This window comes from Pithys albifrons, chromosome 5 (assembly GCF_047495875.1).
Source record: "Pithys albifrons albifrons isolate INPA30051 chromosome 5, PitAlb_v1, whole genome shotgun sequence".
NCBI classification, from domain to species: domain Eukaryota; kingdom Metazoa; phylum Chordata; class Aves; order Passeriformes; family Thamnophilidae; genus Pithys; species Pithys albifrons.
Genome location: NC_092462.1, coordinates 63,745,724 through 63,763,058, shown reverse-complemented (window position 1 = coordinate 63,763,058; position 17,335 = coordinate 63,745,724). Strand labels below are relative to the sequence as shown.

General features: G+C 38.3%; 1 protein-coding gene across 4 annotated transcripts in view; it reads left to right on the top strand.

Moving 5' to 3' along the window:
• Positions 1-17,335, top strand: part of PPP2R2C (protein phosphatase 2 regulatory subunit Bgamma) — a 193,924-nt gene that overhangs the window by 132,924 nt on the left and 43,665 nt on the right. For all 4 annotated transcript variants that reach the window (XM_071556837.1, XM_071556838.1, XM_071556840.1 and 1 more), the window contains 4 exons: positions 4,567-4,664; positions 5,256-5,421; positions 9,581-9,693; positions 10,778-10,955. In XM_071556837.1, the coding sequence (XP_071412938.1) occupies positions 4,567-4,664; positions 5,256-5,421; positions 9,581-9,693; positions 10,778-10,955 (555 nt within the window). The remainder of the gene's footprint in view (positions 1-4,566; positions 4,665-5,255; positions 5,422-9,580; positions 9,694-10,777; positions 10,956-17,335) is intronic.

Sequence of the window (17,335 nt, the reverse complement as noted above, 5' to 3'; positions counted from 1 at the left end):
GTAGGATTTCACATCTTTTATTTGGGAAAAGTACTGATGTCAATTCCAGTGTTCTGGCCCATTCCAAATCCTTTAATTCTCCATCAGGATTACACTGGAATTCAGCTGAAGATGATACTCTCTGATTTTCTTTTCCTTGCACTGTTGTGTGATGTTTGCCCTCAAAACTTGCTATGCTGTTCAAAAAGCAGCATTTCTGTGCTGAGTGAAATAGTTCTTAATTCTTCTTTGCTTTCCTCATCTTCTGAAGCAAAATAAAGTATGCCAGAGACTTCAGATGAAAAGTTCTAGGAAGGTAGAAATTTTTAGGAAAAACAGAACACTGAAAATTATAGTTGAGCTTTTCTTAGAGTTGCTTGAGGTTTCTGTCCAAAAGACTGTATGAAGGTATGTAAGTATGTTCAGACTTTGTTTCCCTGAGTGCATGTTAGGTGGAAAATAGCCTGCAATTATGCTAGAGTGCCCCAAAATGATGAGAAGATTTACTATATAGATAAGGCTTTTTTAATTATTCTAGAAGTATTTGGACCAGTATTTGTTCTCTAGGGTTATTAATAGCTTATTTCTTAAAATAAGCCTGTAAGAGAAAGTGAACACTGAAAAGCATACAATGGTGTGAAATAAAGGCCAGAATTAACTTGAGTTACGTGTACCAACCTTGGTTTCTTGTCCCCACTGAGCCTGAGGGGGAGCTGCTGGAGGGTTCATTTGCCTGCATTCATGCTGGAGCAATACCCATGAAGTCGAGGGAAGAGCAGTGCAGTCAGCTGGATACATCTTGGTGGGCACAGATGGACATTGTTGGACTTAGATCGATCACAAAAATGGAATATATTGAGCTAACTAGCAGCTGTTGGGTACAACATAGACATAAAGAACATTTAAGGAATGTAAATTCTGAAGCTGTAGAGGAATTAGTCATGTGTGGAATGTCATGGCGGAGGTGACTGGGAGTCAGGGAATGAAACACTTCAAACTGGATCAGGAAAACCTTCCTGCCAGTTTAAGCTGTAATGCGGTGTCTTTCTGTGAATATGTAAAATTAATCTGGGGTTTCAAGTCTGTAATGCACTGGACCTGCTGGAACAGTGTGCTGTGGATGGATATGGACCAGATAAGCAGCTGCTTACACCCCTGGAGTATATCCATCTTCTTAAAGTTTTTTGTCTGCTTTCTCAGTCAGCATCTGTATTTTGAGTGAAAATATTGAACATCATGACTTTCAAATCCAAGTTTATATACATTTCTGCATAGACAAAAAGGAGAATTTAAAAACTGAGTAGGAAGACCAATGTTGGATAAAAGTTGGGATTTACAGTTTGGTCGGAAACATTCAGCTGTTGGCATTGTGGTTACCCATAATTATTCTTAATAGGTGAGTGATCTCTGTCTCTTATAATCCTAATTGTTAGTGCAAAGCTTGTCACTGCCAGCAGAGATATGGAAGGTGTAGTGCAGAAGAAGGCTGGAAGGAGGCTTTCATCTCTGCCATCCCTTGCCAAGGGCTTAGTATACATGCAAATTCATCAGCTTTTCCATTGTGGTGCATTCATATATCCTGGAGAGGGTGAAATCTGGTAGTTAATTGCTCTCTATGCTCAAGGGGCCACTCTGCAATGGAAGAATCTGTAGGGTTGGGACCACAGCAGCCAGTGGAGCTACAGCATTAATAAATACGTAGGAGAACATTCTGCAGCAGAGTCTGAAGAGCTTTGTTGATTGATTCTGTTCCTACCTCCTCTGTCTTGGGAAGAGCCAGCCTGGCTAATCTTTTGTGTGAAAACAGCATGACTAATGTTCACCTGCTGAACAAATATGCTGGGTAATTTTATATGAAGGGGGGTGGGAGACACAAGGTGGGGGGACAGATGGCTGTTGTTTTCAGCTGTTATTTACAGGATCAATAAAAGTGATTTTCCAATTCAAGGATAATTTTTTACCAACAAGCTACATAGCCTCTAAGGTCATAATATTGGATCTTCTCTTCTTCAGAACAAGTTAATTTAAAAGTGATAGGTAGTTTCCAGTTTGGAATTAGTTTCTCTAATAGAAAGGAGAGATGTATCTGGAAGAAACACCTTGGAGGGAGGATGTATTGTCTTGGAACAACATCATTGCACACTGCCCACAGATACTTAATGTATCAGCTCTTTTTCTTTAAACGATAGTCACTTAACTGTGCGTGATATTTTAATAACAATTGCAATATAATAACAAATTACAGAGCTGTTTTATTACAGTCCTGGTTCAGTTACTATTGAAATCTGTGCAAATACTCCTGTGGAATTTGCTGGGCATTGACTGATGCCTTCTGTAAAGTGTGGTATAATATTGTATGAACATTGTGACCACAGAGAAGACTATTTCATGATGATGTGGATGTATTTCAGGCCAAAAGCAAATATATTCACATATATATGTTCAAATTCCATTCATTTCTTTTGCACAGTTATTTCATTTGCTTCTGCTGTGTCCTGTTGAAAAACTCTCATGTACATGACTCATATACACACACACATGTGTATTAATGTATAGTACATTCCTGCCTCTACATTTGCCCTTCTTCCCCACTGCACGCTGAAGATAAGAGTCTGTGTTTAAAGGGACTGTCAGTGTGAGACTTGTGCAGTTTTGCCCATATGACTGGGGTAAGATACAGCTTTAAATAAGTAAGGTCATGCCAGTATAATTTTATGAGCAGGAGATGGCACCTGCTATGGAAATGAATTTTGCAGGAAAAGAACTAAATAACTTCTTCCCTGGAAACAGTACAAATAAACTTTACATGCCAGAAAAGTTGATTAGATTTTTAGATTTTGGAAAAAAACTTTTTTCGAAGCTGAACCCATCCCAAGCCCCACAGCATCACCAACCATAACCAGAGTCTCTCTACTCTTCTGTACTCTAGTAAGTCTAGGGTTTTGGTTGTTATACAAAGTTTGCAGTCTGTGAAAGTCCAGATTAAAATCAAATGCCATTACCTTTGAGAAGCTTTGGGTTCAGACCCAAAATGTAGCAAGTATTCATGTTCAATTTTTCTTAGTACACATTCCTAAATTTTATTCAACAAACAAGAAAATAAAATGTTTTATGATTCCCCTTCTTTATATATGTAGTAGTGGCGGAAAAAGGAAGAAAGTTGGTTTGATTTAGAAGAATTGCATGGTGAAGATTCCTTAAAAAAAAAAAAAAAGATGTTTTTCTTTACTGTGATTGGAGTAAAGTTTTTCTTTTTTTAGATGGTAAATTGTTTATGATCTTTGAGTAGGAATTTGGCTTTTGGAGGGCTGTGTTGCTGATGAGAGCTACTGGCAGTAGAAGCTTTCTAACACTGAACTGCTAGCTTATTAAAAGAATAATAGGAACAGATGTTTTCAATTCATAAAATGTATCAAATAAATGGTACATCCATTTGTTATTTCAATTCCTTTGAATTTTTGTGAACTCATTTGGGGCTAGGTTTTCAAAACAGCTTAGCCCACTGTCACTTCGTTGTTCTCAGTATAAACTGATGGATGATGAATGTGTTTGGAAACCATAGCTTTTTATGCCTAAAGGGGAGCTCCTAACTACTGATGCTTCTAAAATCTGGCCCATGTTTCTGATGAGTGAATAGTGATCATTATAGAGGATTCATACATGAAATCTCTGAGTAATACCCTGCATTTGCCTGTGATTGTATATATGATGGTTTCTTAATTTACTATTGCACTAGGCATTTTAATTTAAATTATGCTAATAGTGTAGGATTAACTGCGGATTATGATTCTAGCATGTACTGTCATTCAAACAGAAGAACTAGTTCTTTTGCTCCTATAGTTTCCCTCTCATCCTGATGTAGAGTAATTTGTGCTCAAGATTGGCCCCAGGTTTTGATGAGGTTTCTTGTTCAAACTGATCCAATTGCTTATGGAAAGGCAGTTGTTGAAAATTAGAGAGACTGGGGTCTTTCTTGTCTTCTGATGCCACATGGTTATGGTGCTGAAATGATTTTCCGAAAGCAGTGATTTGAATGGGCTCTTGCCAGCTCTGAACAGCTTTGGGTTTCCCTTCATTCCTCAGTGGTAGGACAGGCTACATGTACGTTGCTTCTGCACTCTTGATTCAAACAGACATTTGAGAAAACTAGTGATAGGAGGTTATGTTAAAACCTTCATAAAAGTTGCAAAATATGTAATACATGCAACAGCACTGAGATGTTATACTGGTCTTTGCTAGAGGAAATAGCAGGAGGACACTTTTGTTGCACTTGCCAGTACTGAGAAAAGCTTTCTAGCAGCCTGAGATGGCTCTTCTTGAAGCACAGCCTTTCCAGGGAGGTCCTCCACTCCCAAACTGCAGATATGCTGGAAACACAAATTTGATTGTTTGCACTTGTTTCATTGTGTAGTAACCTCAGATTGTAATGGCATGCAGCCTGTTTGCATCAGTGACTTGCTGTTGAATTCATCTGTATCCCTTCAAATCACTCATTTATTGCATTTTTTGTGAAGTGCCTGATACTTCTAGTGGCTTTGTGTTGTAGCAGGAGTCTAAAATTTGCCTTTTTCCTCTTTCTTCCTCCAGCTGATATTATTTCCACAGTTGAGTTCAACCACACTGGAGAACTGCTGGCTACTGGTGACAAGGGGGGTCGAGTTGTTATATTCCAAAGGGAACCTGAGGTATGTGAGTTATCAGTGTCATCTTTAATAGCTTGATAAAACCTGGCTTAATTTTTAATACTTTAATTGATTTGAATTAACAAACTTGTTTATCATCTCAAGATTCGGTGAAACAGAATATCACCTGTTTTAGAGAGGAAGTGAAAGAGGGTAAGGATCTTTTAATTGCAAGTTTGCTGTCCCAAGCAGGAATGCTTCAAAGCTCCAAAATCCAAAATAAGAAAAATGTTTATTTTTGCTTTACTTCTGCGTTGTTTTAATAGCTTTTACCTGATGATGGAACCATTCAATTAAAAACAATGCCTTTGCTCTGATACCTTTATGTTTCACTTGTAAATTCTGCAGTGTCTTTTGTAGAAATCTCTCCTTAATAATTGACACTCCAAAAGTTCTATTATTAAATGTTGTTTCGATATTAACAGGAATTTAATTCCTGTTGAAATGAGTGCGTCAATATCATGTTTTAAATGAGAAATTAAATAGCACTTCTACTATTTTTATATTTATAAGGCTACTTATGCCCCTTTCCTAAGAAGTGAAGATGTATTGGTATCATGAACCACATATTTTTCTTATTCTTATTCTCTGTAGAGTAAAAATGAGCCTTACAATCAGGGGGAGTACAATGTTTACAGCACTTTCCAGAGCCATGAACCTGAATTTGATTATTTGAAGAGCTTGGAGATAGAAGAAAAAATAAACAAGATCAAGTGGTTACCACAGCAAAATGCAGCTCACTCACTTCTATCAACAAATGGTAAGATAGGTCAGAGTATGCAGGACATACCAGTATTTGCTGTAGTGTGTTTTGGTGCTGACAGTGTATGGTTGTTCTTGTTAATCTACTGTTCTCAAAATTCCCCCTTTCAGAGTTTACCAACACTGTCATATTGACTCTGATATCTGTTATCTACTTATTTTATTTGTAGAATCATAATGTTTTTCCTATTGATTATCCATAGACATTTAGAGAGCTGTCAATTTTTCTATTAATATGCAGTGCTATCCTGAAATAGGTCTTGTGAGAAAGGCATCACCATACTCAGCAGCTTGTGTTTCACTGGGAATTGAGGATTCTGTCTGCTGTATTTTTCATAACTTCTATTATTGGTAGATGTGTAAATGACTGTAGGTGAGAGAGATGAATTTCTTTTTATTTTCATTCATTATCATCGGAATGATTTATTTAAGATATAAAGAGTTACACAAATCTTGGGAAGGCAGTAGGAATACTAATAGGATATTGATACTGACTCATGTTTCTAACATTTAAGGCCTTTTGACTAAAAAAGGCAGTATTATTACTAAGAGGGGGATACGAGGATGTGAAATAGTGGCAAGAAACTGAATGTGACTTAACATGCATAGATGTTGTTTAGGAATCATGTGGACACCCACAACCTTTGTTACTGTACATGATGTATGAGAAAAAATACCAGTTTTAAATCTTATATCTCATTGTAATAAGAATTTTTTTTAGAAGTTTGAGTGTAATTGGGAATTGCTGATAAAAGTGTAATCTCACCTTTGGGAATTGACACTTCAGGGTGAAGTGATTACTTCTAGTTAAAATTTATGGCATTAAATAATATTTACATTAATTTACAGAAGATAGCAATTTTTTAATGTTTTATGTAAGTTTATTTTCCTTAAGGTTGTCTTTGACTTTCTGAGGGCACTGTTACTTATTTGGAATGAAACATATCTGTTACAGATAGGTGTTTTTATGCTGATTTAATGATTATTAAAGCTTATTATGAAGTTTGGGAGTTTACTTCTGCTCTTCTCCCATGGTCAAAATATCCCTCCTTCTTCAGGTAACTAAGAATGGCTTCTTCCAAGTACACGCTACAAATCCAGATTATTAAAAGTAAACCTTTCCCTTTCCATTTTGAAGCTTGTTTTTAGAAAAACAGAGGAATGCAGCCAAGTCCTCATAGATGCTTCATTTACAGTTGGCCTAATAGACCTTTATGTAAGTTTTCTGTCATAGAAGGTAGGAAAGGAAGAAATAATCAGTCCTAGTGCTGCTGTGAGTTAATCCAGTTTCAGCCAACACTGAGTAAGCCTAGAACTTGGCAAAATACTTTGGCCTCTGTTTTTTGGCCTTTTTAATTCTAAAGCATCCCAGCAGACCGCTCTGTTGTGAGGAGAGCAGAAATGGTTCCACTGGCACAGGCTTTGGATTTTGGCTTTGAATTGCAAAACATTTGTGTGTGCCAGGAAGGATTCCTAGCTTCCTGGCACAGCAGGATTGAAGTCTGAAGATTCACCTCTTGGCATATTCTTAAAGATAGTTTTAACTTTAGGATACATGTTGAATTACTCACTGCCTCAGAGATTACCTGTGAGAAGTCTTTGACAATGTATAGCAATTTTCATGCCTATAAAAAGGGTTAATAGCATGTTTCCTAACTTGTGGAGAATGAAGGCATTACCTGTCACACATGCTCATATTGGACAGGTGGTAGGAAGTCATCAGTATTGTGGTTTTTGCTTATTAATTTCTGAGCCTGCTGTTGTAATGCAATTTTTGATATTTTGCTGTCTGCTAGTTTACCATCTAAAGCAGGGATCTGGTCAGAAAAATGAGAGCTGTGAACAGCATCCTTGCTCTCCACAGGCACAGGTGGACAGTGCTTATTGCTGGAAGGGCCATCCTGCTATTTGGGAACATGAGGGGAGAGCCGGTCTAAATCTAACCCTCAATATGTGAGACTTGGCAGGTCTGCACCTGCTCAGACCTGTTTCTGTCATTCTGAGGAGGCTTTTGTCTGGAGCTGTTCCTGCACAGGTCACATCTCTCAGAGCCAGTCTTTGGTTCCTTTCCAGTCCACGTGTTACCAACAGGTTATCAGCTTAGCTTTGATTGCAGCATCTTAATTAATGGAGGCAGAAGACCACCAAGGCTTTCAAATCCCACTGCGGATTTGTAGTGCTTGCAGCAGGCAGTTTTGTAGTTTGCACTGTAAACCGAAATGATTTTGTACTATAATAATAAATTATTATGATTCATTGGTATTTTCTGTACGAGAATGTGTTGGGGCCATTCTTGATGTGAGCTGCGTAGAGTACATCAGAATTTGGCCCATCCAGATCCTTTCATCTAAGTATTTCAGACTGCTCACCAGACATTTATTAACTTTAACTTCACAATACCCTTGAGACTGCGTGCTGAACCTCACAGAGATGGTTCTGTTTTTTTCTGTATTTTGCAAAATATAAACATGCTTAAAATTTGTAAGGAGTATTTAAAGTCCAGATATGGATGAAGAAGAAAACCAACATCTGATAACCTTACCTCATAACGAAACAGTTTTCACTCAGGAAAGGGATAGTTTTATTAATAGCAGTCCAAGTCCAACAATGAAAAATTTTTTGTGTTTTTTCTTAAAATTGCAATTGCTGCATTTATAAATTTTTGACTAGATAAGCAGAAATGTATTGTTTACATGTAATGAAAAGTCCAAGGGAATGACATGGCCTATAAATATATTTTTAGTAATTAATTAATGTGATACACAATACAAATGAAATATATTGAATATTTAAATGAACCTTTTTAGTTGCTGATTGAACTAACATCTTGTTATGTAGATTGATCAGTTGTAATCTTTTTTTTTTGCTTGTAAATTATCATCTCAATATCATTAGGAGGTGCATAATATTAAAAATGAGTAGGGGAGGGATTGATTTTGAAACAAAAAAAGTTCAAAGTTAAAATTGGTATAGAAATGCAAATTGATTCATGTATTCATATATCCTGCCTTTAAAATGATTTGTACTAGCATTTGAACGACTATTTGGATCAGAAATAATTGTTCTCTGCTATGTACTTGGGAAGAGAAAAGGAAGAAAGTGGGCTGAAATCAGAAATGGTACAAGAGCTGAGGTTAATAAAAGCTGTGGTGGCAGCTGAGGGGCAGAAGCTTTGGAAAGACTTTGGCTGCTCCAAAAGCAGATGAGTGAAACAACTGTTGGAATCTTAGTGAGAGATAGTTTTGCAGGACAAGAGTTGGCATTGACTTTTCGGTCTAGGAAGTGTTAGGGTTGCAGGTTGGGAGCACAACCAGAGTGGAAGTGGACAGTCAACGTTAGGGAAATCTGCAGCTTCAGCTACTACAAAAAAGCCTCACAAAGACAAACGCAATGTAAAATGTGTAAAACATGTTTGTTGGCTCCACAGGCTCTTTGCTAAGTGAGAGGCATCATTATTCTATCATCATATACTCCACCCATCATGAAAAAGGAAAAGTCTAGATTTTATTCCATTCCATGCAAGATTAATATATCTTCCTCCCCACTTTTCTGTCTTAGCATTACAATGCAGTTCTCTTAGTTTTCTGTTTTTTCCTCAGTTGTTCCTCAGCTGCTTTCCCTTAGGAGGGAGAAAACGTCTCATTTTTCACAAAGCCTCTCCTTTGCTGTAGCTGCTGATGTTACACCAATGCACCCCTGCCCATTCTCACAGGGATCTTTGGCCTGTCTGTCTACTCCAAGCTGTTGGGCTGTTCATAAGTTGCCTAGAAAACTGGTTTTAATACTACACTGGCTTTAGCATCAGGATTATTTCCTTGCAGAGCCAAGTTGTCAGACTGAGCTTCAGGGGTGAGCATTGAGGGGTTTTGGTTTGTTCCACCTGCAAACTGACAGGCTGACTATATGAGCAGCATGTGCTCTACATGCTCTACATGGTCTGTCAGCTGCCAGGAACCTCTCACTCTGTTTGAAGGTATGGCATGTGCTTTTCTGTTGCCGTCATTGTCTGTCTGTGCAGAACGAAGTGACCCAGACTGTTTCAGCACAGGACTTGTCTAAACCAAGGGGTAAAAATTTCTTTAATGAATATTTTGTGAAATGTGAGTAACCACATTCAGAATTCCTTTGCTGACAGTTATTTGTCTTTTCTTTTAAAGATAAAACAATCAAATTATGGAAAATTACTGAAAGAGATAAGAGACCGGAGGGGTACAACTTAAAAGATGAAGAAGGAAAACTCAAAGATCTTTCTACAGTAACATCACTGCAGGTAAGCTGCTGTCCATGTACAAAACCCAGTTGTGTCTGTAAGAAGAAGATAGTGCTAACTCAGTAAAAAATATAAATAGGCACCAAATGCTAAGAATGTATATGATTATTTTCATTGACACTTTAGCTGACAACTGTCTTGAATCTGTCACATATTTTTGAGTCACAAATGCTTTATGATATAGTGACCAAAATAAATTTGTTTCTAGTTTTTCTGTTGGTTTTATTGTTCCTGATAAAATTATCTCAGTATGACTTAATGTGGTTTTATAAAGGATTCTGTTTTGTTCCTTTGGTAGGAAGCTAACCCCAAATCTTTAACCGCTCCATGTTCCTCTTTAAACTGCCCTGTGGATTGATGTGTGATAGTTTCTGATGCACATTCAACATTGAGTAGTCCCAGTCATGGACCACAGCCTTACATTGTTTAGTGCTGTATTGATAGGAAATAAATTGAGTGTCTACTTATTGAAGCGTGACATTGAAGTGACACACAGGGAAAAAAAGAGAGCATATTAACAAGTGATAATCTGTGGCATTGGCTTTTCAGGGGTAGGTGTGTATGTACAGTATGTCAGTACATGTGTTAGCTTTGTTTACCAAGGCTCCATTTATTATGTTTTGCTGAGATTATAGGCTTTTCACCACTTGGCTTTTTTGAGAGACATCAAGTAGCAAAGCCAATACTGCTAAGTGATTTGCAACTAATGGCAAACTCTTCAGCAAACACAAAATACAAGCACTTCAGTGATTGCCAGAGCCTCCTCCATATGTGACACAGTAGCTCCTGCTGTGGGACTGACTGTTCTGTGGCAGCTGCCAGTCCTCCCCTTCCCACAGTCCAGGCTCTGCCTGGCTCTCCATGGCTCTCCAGTCTCTCCCTTCCTCCGTGGCAAGGAAGGCCTTGCCTATCAATTAATCCTTGGGGAAATTCAGCTTGTGTAGAGTGTCAAGAAGTTTGATAGTATCACAGCCTTTGAATGCTTTTTCTCCACTGAAATTCTCACCATGCTAGCAAAAGAGTATTTAAAAGATTATTTAAAATCTTACTCCCTATCTGGTTTGTGTTTTGGTTTTTTTTGCAGGTGCCTGTATTGAAACCTATGGATTTGATGGTAGAAGTCACTCCCCGGAGAATCTTTGCTAATGGTCACACCTATCATGTCAACTCAATATCCGTCAACAGTGACTGTGAGACATACATGTCAGCGGATGATCTCAGGATTAACCTCTGGCATTTAGCTATCACAGATAGGAGCTTCAGTATCCTTTGTTGTGATTCTTTGTTCAGTGTTGATGTTATTAGTAGGGTTTAAGAGAGCTGTGTTAAAATATTTTTCTGCAGTTGCTAAAATATACTTTTACTTATCAGAATCCTTGCAGTATTTGTAACAGAAAATGCTCAGATGTTGTAAGAGACAGCTAAGAGATTGCAAAAATCAGGGCATTTTATATGAAAAATAACAGTCTTTGAGTTGGTTAATGACTAGTAAATAGGAAACTGATGGCAGCTGAATGGTAACTATCCACCTAACTAGAATACTCTATACTGTTACTTCCTGAAGACATTTCACACTGAGCTACTCCACTTCATTTTGCTGCAAGGTCAGTCTTTATCCTGCCCCTCCCCCAGTTCCCCATCATCCTGCTTCCCAGAAGTCTAATGTGCCCGAGATGTGCAGTTTGGGGGTAAGGCTCAGCTGCTTTGTGTGAGTTGTGTCTGTGATTAATTCAGCCACTGCTGTAGCAAGTGCTGGCGTTATCCTGAAAGCCATGTTGTAGAATCATTCCAGCCATCTGTGAGGCTGCCCCTTGCACTGCAACAGGGTGTTTGGAGGGGGAGCAAAAGGAGATGTTGCCAAGAAAAGTGATTCTCTGTGTTTTGCAGAACATAAATACACCAGTAAGAAGAGAAGTAGGTTATGGGGCCAGCTCAGAATGTTGTATTCCTTTGGTGATTTCTTTTTGAGTGCATCAAAAAAAGTTAGAAGAATATTTCTTGGTGGATTTATCTGAGGACCTATTAGATGTCAAAGTGAAGTTGTCCTACTGGAGGAGCTTTCCTAAAAGAAAGCACCAATGCAATGGGGTGTTCTCTCCATCTCTACTGATTGTTTGTATTTCTTCCTTTGTGGGCGAGGTCATCTGTGAAACTTAACCTATGCATTGTTAATATCACAGGAAACATGTTCTTTAAATCAAAAAACTCTTAATGTCCTTAAAAAATAATCTTTGCAGGAATCAAGTGACAGGTGCCTTTATCCTGGGCATTGTAGTGAATACCTCCTCCATTTGTTTCTGAACTCATATTGTTCTTCTCTTTCATCTGTCTAGATTAAGCAAGCTGACTGGTTCCCTCTTTAATATGTCTGTTTATATACAAACAATTCCTGTGTGGTTCTTCAAAGTCCAGCTATGTCTCCCTCGATATCCAGGCAACTGTACTTCCTTTAGTGAGACAGAACAGAGTGGGAAAATCATTGCCAGCATGCCTGTGTGGCATAGCAGTGTGGCTCCAGACAGTGTCCTCCTGACAGCAGCTTCAGCCTCCAGTCTTATCTCTGTCCTGGACACTTCTATGCATGGCTGCTGTGTGTTCTCCCCTATCTTCCTCCTCCTCCTTCTGTGGCAGTGCAGTGGGCCAGACCAAGTACTGCAGTCTGTGGGCCTGTGTATGATCACCAGAGCACACTCCAGAGTGCTTATGCAAGATAAGGCCTTAGTTTTGGCAGTTTCTATTGTGTTAATAGCTGTTCTGTAAACTATGGATTGCCAGACAAACATTTCTGAAAAGTCTGAAAAACGAATTAAATAGTTACTGTAGTTCATGAGGACAGTGTGGGGTTTTGTTGTTGTTTCCCGTAGTACAAGCTTACTGACAGAAACATCAGCCCTAAATAAATTTTTAAATGCCAAATGCGTGTAAATCCTTGAAAATCAGAGACTTGCGATGGAGTATTGATACAATCAGAACAGAAGTCTTGCGAATATGATAGTGTAAAATAATTCTTAGCATTTATGCAAAGCTTTTTATCTTCATGTCTTTTATATACATTTATCAGTTTTTCCTTACAAAAGATAAAGTTATGAAAAGGCTGGTAGATAGATGAGTTTGTTTACTACTTTATGGACAAGGAAACTGAAGCAGAAAAGTTAAAGACATTGTTTGTGAAAACTACATTTCATAGCCCTGATTTATAACATTGCATTTACCCTTTGTGTGAAAACACTTGTATGCAGGCTTCAGAAGCCCTTGGCCTCCCATGATATTTCGAATTCTAGCAACATCCTAGGAAAGAGCTGGAAAACAGATGAAGTCTGGAACAGCATGGGTAGCAAAATTATTTGAGGTTAAATAACTGTTTAGAAGTTATGACTTCTACTCCTGTGTGTTTGACTGCCACATTTGGTGACAGCTGCATGGGCTCGTTTCAAGCATTAGCGCACTCCTGTTATTGAATATTTACTGATAAAATGCGTTTTAAGGTTTCTGATTGATTCATTCATTTAACCCTCAAAACATGATACAATTTATAGCATCACATTCAAGTTGTGATTAAGTTCTTAAGAGTGATGATGGGAGGGAAATTAAGAACACATTTCCGAGTTTTAGAATAGGAAAGCTTTGCTGTATCTGAGACAGTGGCTTTGGGAGACTTATGGGGATCACTTTGGGATAACTGCATTTCCAGCTTGTGTTTGGATGCAGGTACTGCTGCTTCTTGTAGATACGCCTGAATGAACATGTATGAGGACTGTGATGAGAGAGCTAAGGCAATGACAGGAGACAACACTAAGTAAAGGAGTGATCAGTGCTGGGGGCAAAACGTTCCTGCTAAGTTGACATAAATGTTCCAAGAGAGAGTGAGGAAGTTACAGAATATTACTCATATTGGGGAATTAACTGGAAGACCTTGATAACTGGAGGAACGGGATGAGTAAGTTGCAATTGCGCCAGTCTTTTCACAGGTATCTTTCTTTCCATGTAGAGCCCTATAAGTCCTTGTAAAATTGCAGGGACATGGTTTTCCCTGGATAACAACATCTGTCCCTGAAACTGCATTTCTGTCCTACAGAATACCAAATTACATAAAAATCTGCAGGAAGTAGATGAGTTTCTGGTAAAAACATTGGGTGTGCCAGTTGTAATTAGGACTAGACATATTAAGGTGAAAGAATTCTGCCAAGCAAACAGTTTAAATTATAAATGAATGTTGGTGGGCCTGATGCTTCTGTTACACATTTAGAGGGACAGGCAGAAGGAGGCTGATGCAGTTTTAAAAATGCTTGTTTCACATCTTTCTGCTACATGCAAGAGGGAAATGAAGCATCTTGCTGTTTTACATTCAGGGCTTGATTCCTTGAAATACATGTTTAAAACAATAACTAGAAAACATTTTGGTTTGAAGTGGCATTTGTTAATAAGGGATCTGGCAGGGGTGTGTATTTGTCTTTCTACTTTCCCTCGGAGGCAGCACTGCTACATATAATGACCTGCAATCTGTTTACCCAAGAGGCTGTTTGTGAAAATGACACAAGAAACAAATAAAGTGGTAGACTTTCTGGACATTCAGCTCAAATCTGAACATCTTTACAAATTACATGGGAAATGCCGGAGAAAGACTGAATCAGCAGCAGTACGCTAGGGTGTTTTACAAGTACTGTCTTGTAGAATTTTATTTGAGAATAGTTGTGTTACAACCATTATTTTAGCAGTTGTACAAATTGCTGAGAGTTGGTCATTTCTTTGAAAAGACAGAGCAATGGAGATTTTAAGTGAATTCTCTTTCTGTAATCTTTGGAAAATATTTTAAATGTGGCTTTGCAGAATTTGACTGGAATATTTGCCTTAGGTAAAGCCTTAGGCAAATAAAATACAGTTAGTGCTTTTCTGGTTTGCTTTTGTATTAGCATAAACACCAACTGGGTTAAAAAGCAGACAAGTGAGTTTATGCTATGCCTGTGTAAATTTTAATGAAGGATATGCAAGACTTCCATACATTGCTTCTCACTTGCAAGCAGATTTGCCCACTATGGTTTGGTCAGGAGGAGGCAGGGGAGAGGAGGAGGTGAGTGAAAAGGAAGGGGGAAGGTCAACTGGTAAATAATTGCACATATTAGGATTTTCTTCAGCAGGAGGTTTAATGTGTTTGGCTGCATTATGGAGAGTAAGAGTCACTGTCCTTAATTATGGGTGCTATTCTGCACTGGAAAAGAAGTAAGGTACAGGTTGCTGTATTTGTTAATGTTTGGTCTGAAATGGCTTAGCAGGATTGCCCATAGCTTAAGCCATTAGATAAGTCATCTTGGGTGTAGTGAATGAGGAAAAAGGGCTGCTGGGAGCATACTGATAAGGCTTTCTTGTCATCAGCAGCAATCTTTGGACTATCTAGCTGCACTAAATATTCTTTATGAGAATGTATTTGGATTGCTCACAGAACTATGTAGCTCATAAGCACTTGAACTCCCTTCATTTCCTGGTAGCACACTATTTCACTCTGGAGGCTGTCATGGCATTGCTATGGAAACAACATTGCTGTTTCCAGCATGTGCTCATCTTGAGACTCATCTTGACTAAAATACTCATTTCTCAGTCAGATCAATATAGTCCAGGGTTATCCCGTTTTAATAAAAAATTCCTTCTTCTGTGTCCCAAAAGGGTTAAGCTAATTAGCAAATCACCATAGGGCCTTCTTATGGTCTAATGTATTCTGGTATTTGAAGCATATCATGGATAGTCAGGCTGTTAGGCACTGCATCTTGGGAAAATTAATTTACTTAAAAAGTAAACAACAACAAGAAAAGAAGTAGAGAAAACAAAATAACATAGTACATTGATGGAGACCAAGTCTGTGGCAGCCGACTGTGCACCTGAATGTAGTGCATATACAGGGCATATGCAGAGGTCTGGGAGCAACCCCTAGGCTAGGGAAGATAATCAGCCTTACAAAAGCCCTGTTACCTGCCTCAGTGCTGGGTGTTTGAATGCTAAACTGAAAGCAGATCTGCAGTATTCTCTTGGCATTTGTGAAGCAAGTTTATAGCCTTGAGTGTGATAAGGCTATTTCTATAAAAATGCCTCAGCCAGGATGACTGTGCACAAGCTGTGTGCACAAGGACTCATTTTCTGTGCTCTCAGAAAATGTCTGTACTGTGTGAGAACCTGCTGCCACCCCCACCCACAGCAGTGTTTTCCTACAAAACACACTTTCTGTTTGGGAGATGGCAGACATTATTTCTCTGCTGAGAGCTCTGCATAATACGTGTTAGCACTTGCTGTTCTATCAAGAAGAGTCTGTCAATCTGCATCGTGTATTTAAAAGGTACAGGTTTTACCATGGAGTCATATTCCAGCTGATTTGCTACTAGAAATGTACCTTTTCCTCAAATTTAAGTTCTTTTATTCTTTCTTGAGCCTCTCCTTCTCCCACATGTGTTGTCTCTATCTCTGCCTTTCTGTTTCTGTCTCTCCCCTTCTCCCCTTTAAAGGAGAATAAAGATGGTCTGGAAAGCTAAAATCAGGTCTGTAAGTTAGAAGAAAAGGATTGCAGAGATACTTTGTACACTGCTCTCATGGTTTGGTGAGCTCTTTTGGTCTGACTATTGAGAAGTGATTGCTTTCCCCTTCTAATTAAAACACTCCTGCTTGGACAACTGAGGTGAAAAGCTGTTTCAGTGACCTGATTAGATTTTGAGTTGATGTGATGCACTCTTTAGACTCCACTTTTTTCAGCAGCAGAATACTGGCCTTCTAGTAAAAATAAGAGCAGTAGTACAAACAAAGATCTTGACATCTAACTCACACAAGAGTACTATCAGCTGAGGTTTATGTACATTTCAGCAACTGTGGTAAACTATTGAAAATGCTGACTCAGGCCTCCAGTGCCCCATCCTGCAAAGCCATGGGGAAGAACAATAGGTAGAGGAAATAGGATAAAAAATAAAAAAGATGAAATTCTACTGCATGAAACTTGTGAATACACACACTAAGTATCAACACTTAACGGTTAGACTATTTGCTGCATTGCCATTTCTCATCTGCTGGTCATTACATTGTAAACTGGTCATGGTAGAGATTCTATTACTGAAGTGCTTGACATACTTTACACAATTAAATAATTTGAAATAAAAGTATTTTTAAATAATTGTGATAGAATTTTGAGGTTAGTCAGTCTTAGCACCACTTTATACACAGTTAAAAAAAGGCTGTGAGGGCCAAATAGTTTTGCTGCAATTTTAGCTCAGAATCTGACTGTTGCCTAGTGAGATCCCACTTTCCATTACTTCCATCCATACTCTAATTCTGCATTAGGTGAAGTGGCAGACTTTTCAGGAGAGAGAAATCCTGTGAAAACTGTAACAGAGGTGAAGAAATGCCAGGAAAATGGTTTTGTTTCGGAAAAATACAAATCAGTGTATCTTTGCTCCATAGAGATTTCTTACCTGCCAGAATGTAATGAGATGGAATTTCAGTGAGTACCAACAGAGGTTTTCTGTTAGTGATCACTTGTTTTAATGGACAGAGCAAAATAATTTAGTGTTTCTTAAAAAATACATGACAATTCTAACCTTGCAGAAGGTAATAAGAAGCAAAACTTTGTTGTCTACAGAGATGAATCTTTACCTTGCCAATGCTTAGCATT